This window comes from Vulpes lagopus, chromosome 2 (genome assembly GCF_018345385.1).
Source record: "Vulpes lagopus strain Blue_001 chromosome 2, ASM1834538v1, whole genome shotgun sequence".
NCBI lineage: Eukaryota > Metazoa > Chordata > Mammalia > Carnivora > Canidae > Vulpes > Vulpes lagopus.
In genome coordinates this window covers 69,925,184-69,937,402 of record NC_054825.1, presented here as the reverse complement: position 1 = coordinate 69,937,402, position 12,219 = coordinate 69,925,184, and the positions used below count along the sequence as shown (strand labels likewise).

Genomic DNA, 12,219 nt, shown 5'->3' with positions numbered 1-12,219 from the left:
TTAATGTTCGTTTAATCTAGACACTGCCTTATATAATGGCTTAAAAACATTTTTTGAGTGCTGATATCCTGTTTTTTAGAGTACACTCAGAAGGTAAGCTAAAAAAAGCAGAGGAAGGATGCCTGTAGTATCCTGTGTGTGTGCTCTGAACCCCACTGCCAGCCCCTTCCCTCCCCAGTACTCTTTTACTCCCATGTCCATTTAAACAACTCCTACATTTGATTTTTTCTTGGGGACAGGTTTAAGTGACACTTCACCAGATGAAGGATTACTAGAGGACTTGACTGTAGAAGACAAAGCTGTGGAGCAGCTGGCAGAAGGATTGCTTTCTCACTACTTGCCAGATCTGCAGAGATCAAAACAAGCTCTTCAGGAACTCACGTGAGCTAGCTAAAACCATAGATGCACTCATTTCCCCTTTGGCATAGTCATAAATTACACGTGTATGTACTATATTCAGGTATAACATTTTGTGACATTTAATACAGTTGAATATTTCTGTCTTTAGTGTTAGCACATGGGAGTGAAGGAGTACTTAATGTAATTTGAATGTAAAAAGTGAGAGGCACTGAGCTGGCTCAATCTGCCTGTGACCCTTGATCTTGGGGTCCTGAGTTCAAGCCCCCCCATTGGGTGTAGAGATCACTTAAAAGAATAACACTTTAAATGTAAAAAGTGTAATGAATACTACTCCTAGAGTGTTTTATGAAAATACTGCTTACTGGGAGTGTTGCAGGATGGGTATACACCGGTTTCTGAGTAGTGTTGCAAAATTGCCCCCATAAGAGTCACATTTGTTTTCAGCACTGGTTCACATGAGTTGCCAAAAATCTTTAAGTATATTTTTGAGAGGACCCATTTTATTTCTATTAGATAAGTCTACTTAAACAAAGGATTGAAGGATACACCAAGAGAAAAACAGGATTTCATGAAGTAGGATCAGTATGCAAAAATATATACTACTTTACCAACTCCCACCCAGAAAAGCAGACTGACCTTTTACTTTCTCTTGGGTAGGATCTCATGTGGTTGCCCTAGCTGGCCTATCATTTCTTTTCCTAGTGGTTAGCTATGAACTGGCTATGAGCTGCCCTTTGAAAATTTACCTTACAAGCCTATATTAGGGCAAAAGGAGAGGAGAATAAAACACTATATCCATTTTGTACATATTAGTAAGTACTGTTATAATCCTTGAATTTGAAAGGTGATAAATGAGCATGAAAGTGGTACTACCTTCTATTCTGTGTGGTACACTCCTTGAGTTAGGGAATTGGCAACACTTTTGGTTTTCTGCTAATTCCCATGAGATTTTCTTTATCCCTAGTGTGTGGTATGCCTTGTATTTTAAAGCTAGTAAATTCTTATGGCAAAAAGTCATAAAGATTTTGTAGGGGAGGTTGGATGAGTAGAGTTGAGTATTTATTGGGGCTTCACTCTGTAAGCATAATTGATTGAATCGTTGGCCATGTAATTGAACTCACTCTCCTACACCCTCCCCAACTTCTCTGGAGAGAGGGCTGGTACCAGTCATGGTATCACATGGACTGATAACACTTGGCTGGAAGCCCCAACCCTATTGTAACCATGTGACTAATTTTCTGGCATGAACAGCCCCCATCACCTTATTAGCATAAACGCTGGCATGCTCTAAGAGGAGTTCGTGAATAATGAAGATACTCCTATCATTTGGGAAATTACAAGGGTCTTAAAATAGACATTCCAGGAACCTGGAACAAAGATCAGACAAATTTATGATTATACAGTAAGTCTATTTAGATCTTTTGCCTATTTTTAAATCAGGTTATTTTCTTACTGTTGAGTTTTAAGTGTTCCTCGTATACTTTTGATACAAGTCCTTCATATGTCTTGCAAGTATTTTCTTCAAGTGTGTGGTTTGTCTTTTTGTTCTCTTAGTAGTATCTTTTACAGAGCAGAAGTTTTTAATTTAATTTTTAAAAAAGATTTATTTATGGGCAGCCCCGGTGGCTCAGCAGTTTAGCGCCGCCTTCAGTCCAGGGTGTGATCCTAGAGACCTGGGATCGAGTCCCACATCAGGCTCCCTGCATGGAGCCTGCTTCTCCCTCTCCCTCTGCCTGTGACCTCCCCCCCCCCCCCCCCGCCCCGTGTCTCTCATGAATAAATAAATAAAATCTTTAAAAAAAAAAAGATTTATTTATTCATGAGAGACACAGAGGCAGAGACACAGGCAGAGGGAGAAGCAGGCTCCAGGCAGAGAACCCGATGCAGAACTCGATCCTGGGACTCCAGGATCGCGCCCTGAGCCAAAGGCAGATGCTCAACTGCTGAGCCACCCAGGTGTCCCAAGTTTTTAATTTTACAAGTCTGACTTACCAGATTTTTCTTTTCATGGATCGTGCTTTGATATTCATGTAAAAATTCATCTCCAAATCAAGGTCACCTAGATTTGCTCCTGTGTTTCCTTCTAGATTTTTTAGTTTGTGTTTTTTATTTAGGTCTATGGTCTGTTGAGTTTTTATGAGATTGTAAGATATGTGTTTAGATTAATTTCTTTTGCATATCACTATTCAGTTCCTTCACCTTTGTTGAAAAGACTATCCTGTCTTCACTGGGTTGCCTTTGCTCTCTCTCTTTTTTTAAGATTTTATTTATTTATTTGACAGAGAGAGCCAGAGAGCACAGGCAGGGGGAGTGACAGGCCGAGGGAGAGGGTCTGCGCTGAGCAGGGAGCCTGAGGTGGGGCTTGATCCCGGGATTTTGGGATCATGACCTGAGCCCAAGACAGATGATGCTTAACGGACTGAGCCATCCAGGTGCCCCAGCCTTTGCTCTTTTGTCAAAGAACAGTTGTCTGTATTTGTGTGGGTCTATTTAAGAGCTTTCTATACTGTTCCATTGATCAAGTGTCTGTTCTTTCACTAATATCATGCTGTTTCGATTTCTGTAGTTTTATAGTAAATTGTGAAATTGGGTGGTGTAGGTCTTCCAGTTTTGTTCTTCATCGTGTGTTGGCTATTCTGTGACTTTCTGTGTGAATTTTTAAATTTAATTTAATTTAATTTAATTGTTTTTTTTTTAAAGGGTTTTATTTACTTATTCATGAGACACAGAGAGAAGCAGAGACATAGGCTGAGGGATAAGCAGGCATCCCACAGGGAGCCTGATGCGGGACTTGGGACTTGATCCCTAGAGCTGAAGGCAGACACGCTCAACCACTGAGCCACCCAGGCGTCCCCTGCATGAATTTTAGAATCAGTTTGTTGATACTTACAAAATAGCTTGGTGGAATCTAAATTGAGATTGCATAGAACTTAGATCAAGTTGGGAAAATTGATATCTTAACAAATTGAGTTTTTTATTCCCTGTACTTGGAATATCTATTGCTTAGATCTTTTTTTTTATTTCTTTCATGAGAGTTTTATAGTTTTTGCATATAACTTCTATATATGTTTTGTTAGATTTATAATGAAGTATTTTATATGAGGGGAGTTTATTATAAAAGGTGTAATTTTTCTAGTTATTCACAGCTCACTTTTATACATTAATCTGGTAAGTTGAAACCTTTCTATACTCATATACTTTGTTGATTCTTTGGGATTTTCCACAGAGGCAGACATGTCATCTGTGAACAAAGAGAATTTTATTTCTTCCTTTCCAATCTGTATACATTTTCTTTTCTTTTCTTGTCTCATTACATTAGCTGGAACTTCCAGTACATTGTTGAGTAGGAATAGTGAGAATAGACGATCTTTCCTTATGTTGTAAAGGGAAAGCATCTAGTTCCTCATAAGTATGATGTAGCTATTAGCTAGAGGCTTTTTTTTTTTTAAATCAAGTTCTTTATAAAGTTGAGGAAGTTCTTTTCTCTGGTTTGTTGAGGTTTTTTTTTTTGTTTTTGTTTTTGTTTTTTAAAGATTTTATTTATTTATTCATGAGAGACACACAGAGAGCAAGGCAGAGACACAGGCAGAGGGAGAAGCAGGCTCCATGCAGGGAACCCGAGGCGGGACTTGATCCCAGGACTCCAGGATCACGTCCTGGGCCAAAGGCAGGCTCCAAACCACTGAACCACCTAGGCGTCCCGGTTTGAGTTTTTAATCGTAATTGTTAGACTTTATCAAATGCCTTTTCTGCATTGTACAATAGGATTTTTCTTCTTTAGTCAGTTGATGTCCCGGATTACACTAATTGATTTTCAAATATTGAACCAGCTTTGCATACTTGGAATAAATCTCACTTGACTGTGGTGTATAATTATTTTTATATATTGTTGGATTCATTTTGTTAATATTTTGTGGAGGATTTTTTACGTTTGTATTCATCAAAGAGGCTGGTCTATAGTTTTCCTTTCTTGTAATATCTCTACCTGGTTTTGGTTTTAGGGTAATGTTAGCCTCGTAGAATGAGTTAGGAGGTGCTCCCTCTGCTTCTGTTTTCTGGAAGGTATTGTGGAGAATTGGTATAATTCCTTTCTTATATGTTCAGTAGAAATTGCGAGTAAAGCTATCTGTTCCTGGTATTTTCATTTCTGGAAGGTTATTACTTATTGATTGACTACCTATAACAAATATAGGCTTACATAGATTATCTGTGTGTCCTTGTGTGAGTTTTGGAAGTTTGTGTCTTTCAAGGAATTGGTCATTTCCATCTAAATTATCAATTTTGTGGACAGAATTGATGAAAGTATTCTGTTTTGATCCTTTTAATGTCCATGGAATCAGAGATGATTTCTCTTCTATAGGTTATATTAGTAATTTATGTCTTCTCTTTTTTTTTCTTTGTAAGTCTGTCCAGAGGTTTATCAATTTTATTGATCTTTTGAAGAACCAGCTTTTTGGTTTCATTGATTTTTCTTTACTGTTTTCTAGTTGTAATATAGTCTGCAATTGCTGTCTTGCTTATGTTGGATCATTGACTTGCTGGGTTCTCTTCTTATTCATTGTGTATTTCACATTTTGTGGTCTCAGAGCTGAAAGGACAAACTTGTGAGCTAGGGGGTATTTCAAACTCACTGTTGGATGGTGGAGATGTTGTTACTGCTCTTCATTCTCTTTGTTGCTATTTCTTTTTTCATCATTCTTCTCTGTTTAACATAGTTTTTTATTCTTTTTTTTTTTTTTTAAGACTTTACTTATTTACTCATGAGAGACACAGAGAGGGAAGCAGAGACATAGGCAGAAGGAGAAGCAGGCTCCCTGCAGGGAGCCCGGGATCAGGACTTGAGTGGAAGGCAGCCACTCAACCACTGAGCCACCTGGGTAGGCATCCCTGTTTAGCATAGTTTTGCAAGCAAACCATGTCATATTTTGCTTTGCCTATAGTATTCTTTAAAATGTATAATTCAGTGGCCCCTCAATGTTACTTATTCTTGTGATCCTAGTACTGGTTGATCTGGAGAGGAATATCAGGGCAGTTGGCTTCTTTTTCTCAATAGAAGGTTTTGAATCACAATTTTATTTTATTTTAAAAAAGATGTTATTTATTTATTCATGAGACACACACACACACACACACACACACACACACAGAGGCAGAGACACGGACAGGGAGAAGCAGGCTCCATACAGGGAGCCCGACGTGGGACTCAATCCCGGGTCTCCAGTATCATGCCCTGGGCCAGAGGCAGTGCTAAACCGCTGAGCCACCCAGGCTGCCCTTGAATCAGAATTTTAATGAAGACCCTTAGAAGTTACCTGGTCTGACCTTCTCACTTTATAAATAAAGAAATTTAGGCCCAGAGAAATAAACTAAATTTCCAGGATTACACAATTGGTTATTGGTGAGGAATCTTGTGATTCCTGGTTCTGTTTTTCTTTTCTTTTTTTAAAGATCTTATTTATTTGACAGAGATAGAGAGCATTAGCAGGGATAGCAGCAGGCAGAGGGAGAGAGAGAAGCAGTCTTCCCACTGAGCAGGAAGCCCAATTCAGGGCTGGGTCCCAGGACTCTGGGATCATGACCCAAGCCAAAAGTAGATGCCCAACCTACTGAGCCACCCAGGTGCATCCCTAGTCCTGTTTTTTTCATCTTCATTTTTACCTTTTCTGATTTAGTATCCCTTAATACTGCATTTTCCCCAACTCTAATCTAAAAAGTCATTGTTCCCCATTCCCTTTATGGTAGTGTTGCAGTTTTAATATACATAAAATCATGTTTTGGGGCAAGATAGTAAAAAAACCTTTTTGGATAATAAAGAGAGTTGCTAGAAATAAAAATAATAAAATGATTTTAAATGATTTGGTGATTTCAATTATTTTTATTTTATTTTTTTTAATTTAATTTAATTTATTTATGATAGGCACACAGTGAGAGAGAGAGAGAGGCAGAGACATAGGCAGAGGGAGAAGCAGGCTCCATGCACCGGGAGCCTGATGTGGGATTCGATCCCGAGTCTCCAGGATCGCGCCCTGGGCCAAAGGCAGGCGTCAAACCGCTGCACCACCCAGGGATCCTGGTGATTTCAATTATTACGTTAGATTCAGTTATAGAATAATTGCTCATTTAGGTGATAATAAAAAGACACTTATCAGAATGTGACTTTGGAATGTTATTATCATTATTTTTTTTTTAAGATTTATTTATTTACTCATGTGAGGCAGAGACATAGGCACAGGCCGAAGCAGGCTCCCTGCAGGGAGCCTGTTGCAGGACTCAGTCCCAGAGCCTGGAGATCATGCGCCAAACCAAAGGCAGATGCTCAATTGCTGAGCCACCCAGGTGTCCTTATCATTATTATTATTATTATTTTTAAAATAGTTTCCATGCCCAGCATGGAGCCCAGTACAGGGCTTGAACTCGACCCTGAGGTCAGGACCCGAGCTGAGATCAAGAGTTGGACACTTAACCAACTGAGCTGTCACACACCCCTGGAATGTTATGTTGAAAAAGATTAAGCCTTGGAGAGTCAATACATTTTCAATTTAACTTTTATCTTTGATATTAACCAAGATGAAATGTGATTCCAGCACTTACAGTATATACAGTTTATTTTGGCTATGCGCTTTTGTTTCAGACAGAACCAAGTTGTATTACTAGACACACTGGAACAAGAGATTTCAAAATTTAAAGAATGTCATTCTATGTTGGATATTAATGCTTTGGTAAGTATGATTTAGTTGACATAGTGTAATGAGATCTTGGCTTAGAAATAGCTAGGTATATCCTGTGCAACTTTGTACTTAGGTATGTTTAGGATCTTTCCTCTAATTTTTAAAATTTATTTATTTTTCTAATTTTTAAAGTTTAGAATTTGTCTTTTAATAGGAAACTTTGAATTTACTTTACTAGAACTTCCATAGTCTTGAATTGTTACCTTTCAAATGTTGAACTTGTAATAGAAAATGGAACTTATTTGTGAAAGTCTGGAATAGATTTGCTCATAATTAAAGACTTCTAAAAGAGAACTGAAAGTAAGGAACTTTTGGAGTACTGTGTTTCCACTTAAGGAAGGTGCATCTCTCCTAATCAATTACATGGCTTTTTAAAAAATGAGCATTTTCTTTAATTGTATGGCTGATTAATAAAGCCATGACAAATTAACCCTGAAATGGACCCTTTGGGGGTCCTTTACAGACCCTTTCTATCTTTCAGTCTATGTGACAGTAGTGAATTTCATCAGAAGCTTTATAGCTTTTTGATGAGAGGAACTGATACTCAATTTTAAGAAGCAGGGAATTAACAAAAATAAGGAACTTGTGGCTACCTTTTTTTCACCTCAACATTAAGCAGTAGCCTGGTTTGCATGATTTTGTGGGTTTTCATATATATGTCAAAAAATGGACTTTTTTTTGGACAAATATGACTCAGTAAAGTTTTCCCTTTATAATGGTCAAAAAGAGTTCATCTTCTCTAGCATTAGGGAGAAGCCTCAAGTAGTAAATATAAAGTCTTTCACTTAATGGTTTTCTGACTTGTGAAGGGGATGGACAAGGCTACGCTGACCTACTTTTGTCTTCCCCACTGACAAACATTTGCTGAGTGAATGATGATAGATGAAGGAACCAAGCAGATGTATTAGTGTTGCTTCAGTCTGCAGGGGCAGAAACCAAGTCTTCCTATATTTTCCTCTCTCAGCCCAAGAGTGGTTTATCATTCAGGAACTGAAACTGTTAAGGCTTAGAGATTGGGGGTTGGGGGGAGAGAGAATAGGAGAGAGAGAGAGAGAAAGGGAGAGAAAAGAGAGTCTGTAAGCTCTAGAGCTCATCAGATTAAGACTATACTTGTAGATACATGTAGGTTTTTAATTTCTTTACTGATGCTTCTCTCATTCTTGTTACTTGGTCTTCTCTTTCTGTTAACCTTGACTCCTGAGAATGAGGTGCTTTTTTCCCTTTGTTCCCATCTCTGGCTGAGATGGAATGTCTATACATACTATGACTTGGGAAGAAAAGTGTCCTTACAGAGATAGTTCTGCTTGGTCTCACTTGAGAAGCCCAAGGAACATGACTAGATTTGTCCACAGCCCTCTCAGGATTCTCTGACCACAGCTTGGTTTTTCCTCCTAGACACTTCACTTAAATTGTCCTGTGTACTCTGACTCAGGCTCTCCCTTGTAAAGATAGTGTTCTACTTTTTCTTAAATGAAACTGATAGCATTACTGGATAGTCTTAATAAAATTTTAGGATTATAGTGCATTGTTTTTTTTTATAGTGCATGTTTTTAAAGCAAAATGTTACCTTGTACACAACATAAATGTCTACTTTTATGTTTAGTAACTTTTTTTTTCTCATTTGAACTGAATCAAGTGTTTTCAAATGCCTAATGGTTTAAATGAAATTTGAATTTTGCAATTGAAATGTGAAGATAATTAAGGCTTTAAAAGATGTGACCAATTGAGGCAGAATGAACTGTAATTTATTACTCATCCATTTTACTACTTCAGTCATTTTTTTGCTTTTATTTTATTTTTTTAAATTTCAGACTATTTTAACCTGACTTTTCCTTTTCCGTGTTTAGTTCACTGAAGCCAAACACTATCATGCCAAGTTGGTGAATATAAGAAAAGAGATGCTGATGCTTCATGAAAAGACATCAAAGTTAAAAGTGAGTGGAAAGTTCTTTCACATTCTTTATAGAAGTAGAGGTTTAACTGTTTTTTTTTTTCAGTTCATTTTCTGACTTAGATATTTATATTCAATAACATAATTCATGACTCACTGTTTTCTTATTTTTACTTTTTTTAAATTTTTAAATTTTATTTACTTATGCATGAGAGACCACGGAGAGAGGCAGAGACATAGGTAGAGGGAGAAGTAGGCTCCCGTGGGGAGCCTGATGTGGGACTTGATCCTAGGATCCCAGGATTATGACCTGAGCCAAAGGCAGACACTCAACCACTAAGCCACCCAGGTGCCCCTTAAATGCGAAATTTATTAATGCTTGTGGATTACCTCAAATCCGATCACTGCTACATTGAGATGAGGCCATAACTGATAAGCCTTGATTGTTCTCTTCGTTTAAAATTTTTTTGACACAGAAAAGAGCACTTAAACTACAGCAGAAGAGGCAGAAAGAAGAGTTGGAAAGGGAGCAGCAACGCGAGAAGGAATTTGAAAGAGAAAAGCAGTTGACTGCCAAACTAGCTAAGAGGACGTGAGAAACTGAGAGTGTCTGTGTGCTCTCCCTTCCCTGTCCCATGTGCCAGTGTCCAGGGTGGCGTCAGTGGAGACGGAGGGAAGGTAGTGCCTTATGTCACTGTCTCACATTTTGCAGTGCTTTCCCCAGGACTGTGTCTCTGTATCTTTGTTTCTGCATTCAAGAAGTTTGTCCCCCAGGTAGGAGACATAATGCCACTCGGTTGAATATTTTTATGTAATTTTCCAACTTCTGCATAGTTTTCAAATTCATTATTTTGGCCTTGAATGATTTATAAACTGGAAAATGGTCTAGACTCTAAGTGATTAAAGACTAGGATGAATTTTTTGACGTCTTGATAAGTATGGATTTAAAAGATTCAATTTCTTATTTATGAAAGGACTTGCCTTTCTGGCAACACAGTGCTAGTTTTTGGTAATTGCCTTTTCATTGCTTTGTTAAGAAATGCTGTTTATTCACATATGCCATTGGAAAAGAGGTGGTATAAGCCTTTGTGAAGGACATGATGGAGACATGTGTACATAGCAAATAATAGCATCTTAGACATTGGGCATATGGGCAGGATTCCAGATAGATCTTGCTGATTGTCTGCTCTGTTTCCTGATGTGGTTGCTCTTTTGTTCTCCTGTGTTCTCTGGGCTCAAAGTAGATGATCCTTACCCTTAGTGTTTGGCAGGGGTGATAGAACTGTCACACGCTCAGATGTGCTTCAGTATTTATAATACTTAAGTCATTACACACTGAAATACAGTTGAAAAATTGATATGAATTCAACTTTACAAATGGGAGGTCTAATCACTAGTTCTATCTATCCTCTGATTTGCTGTGTGGCCTTCCATGTGGTTACTTTTTCTGTGCTTTTAAAAAAATTTGTGAAGTAGAATGATATCTATACCAACTACTCATTTTATAGACCACGATAAGTATGGTGGAAAATTAGCAAATAGCTTCTTCAGAAAAGAGGCAGCATGATACTTTTAGTATTTTCTACATTTTTCCCTCAGTATTTTCACTAGAAACTTATGTGAGGCAAATATTACATGAAATTTTATTTTTTAAGATCGAGAGTATATTATTCGTTGTTTTAGTATTATTTAATATCCAAGTGGTCTCCAGTGTCTATTACATAGAGACTGTACAGAGCCTATAAATAAGGGTGTAGGCTTAGAATGTGTATCTTTTATACTCTACATTACATTTTTGGTAAGCTGGAATTACTACCTCTGATCTTGTATCAGGCTAATTAACCATAGAGAGGGCATTAGATTTAAGCTGACTACTTAAGACTGATCTGTTTAAAGATTTAAACAGTTTGTTGGAAAGCTGGTCCCTTTAATGAGTGAATTACATCTCTCAATTTACTTGACTTTACCTGATATTTAAGAATATAAATATATTTAAAAGGCTACATTTGTCCTCAAACAATAGCTAAAACTTGCCTAGGGCAGGGTTCGTTAGCACTTGCAGGGCAATGTCACCTCAATCACTGAATGTACTCATTTATAAAGGCTGTGCATTATTTCTTTGAGTGGTTTATGGGCCAGCTGCAAGGACTATTTAAAATACGGTTTCTGAAAAAATAAAAAAAAAAAATAAAATAAAATACGGTTTCTGGACTCCACTCTCAATCTAACTGAAGCAAATCTGTTTGTTTTGTCTCTCTTTTTAAGTTTCCCTAAGTGATTCTAATGTACCTTAAAAGTTGAGACCCACTGGTCTAGTGGTGTAGGTCAGAGGTTCCCACGCCAGGCTGTGTACCATTACCTGGAAACTTAAAAAAAAAAACAAACCCAGAACAAAACAGTCATTCTGGAAGATTGTTTCTCTTTAGTTCTGAGGTGAGGCCCATGCAGATTTTAAAGAGCTACCCACATAATTCTAATGCCAGGAACTACCCATCTATAACTGTCTATATTTGTAAGGAATGAAATAGTTTAAAAACTACCCAGTAATCCTTGGGATTAATCTTATGAAATGAATTCTGAACCACTACTTTTGATATAAAGTCAGATTTAAGATTGAAATAGATAGCAGGCAGGAAATAGATACAGAATTCTGGTTAATTAGTTGAACTTTTGTGATCTGTATTAAAATAAATCATGTTTATTGAAGGAGTGGCAAGGCACATATGCTTTTAGAATTGTATTTAAGTTTTGATGATTTTTTTAAAATGTCAAGAATATGTATTAGCAACCACTATTTTTAGGTCAGTTGTAAATCAGAAGTACTATTGGTAATTACAGTGTAAAATTTTAGCTGTATTTCAGTAGTGTAGAAACATATCTTACTGACTGAACTTAAATGGAACTCTTATATTAGTCTTGCAGTATTTTTGCACAATATAATGAATTGATACTTTGAAAAGTTACCTTTAGTTTTTTTGTTTGAAAAAAATTGCCTTTGTTTTGACCTATATCACATGTACATCTAAAATGATGACAGTTAATTTTGTATTTATTTTGCAGTAGGTATTATGTAAATATGCAGACATTGAATGTAATATGGATTGTATCTGCAGTGTTTTTGGGTTGATACAGTTCCTAAATATGCCAATTATATACTCTTGTACATTTGTCTGATTTTGAGCTTGTACAGTGTGGACTACTTTTTACACATTTAATAAAAAAAAAATGGTCTCTGAATTA

The 12,219-nt window shown here is 37.1% G+C and overlaps 2 protein-coding genes across 3 annotated transcripts in view; both read left to right on the top strand.

Moving 5' to 3' along the window:
• Positions 1-12,219, top strand: part of BLOC1S6 (biogenesis of lysosomal organelles complex 1 subunit 6) — a 17,164-nt gene extending 4,945 nt beyond the window's left edge. For both annotated transcript variants that reach the window (XM_041742691.1, XM_041742693.1), the window contains exons 2-5: positions 240-381; positions 6,992-7,079; positions 8,936-9,022; positions 9,456-12,219. In XM_041742691.1, the coding sequence (XP_041598625.1) occupies positions 240-381; positions 6,992-7,079; positions 8,936-9,022; positions 9,456-9,575 (437 nt within the window). In that variant the 3' untranslated portion in view covers positions 9,576-12,219. The remainder of the gene's footprint in view (positions 1-239; positions 382-6,991; positions 7,080-8,935; positions 9,023-9,455) is intronic.
• Positions 9,002-12,219, top strand: part of SQOR (sulfide quinone oxidoreductase) — a 66,582-nt gene continuing 63,364 nt past the window's right edge. Inside the window, exon 1 of the mRNA XM_041742687.1 lies at positions 9,002-9,022. The gene's annotated coding sequence lies outside the window, so the exon portion shown is untranslated. The remainder of the gene's footprint in view (positions 9,023-12,219) is intronic.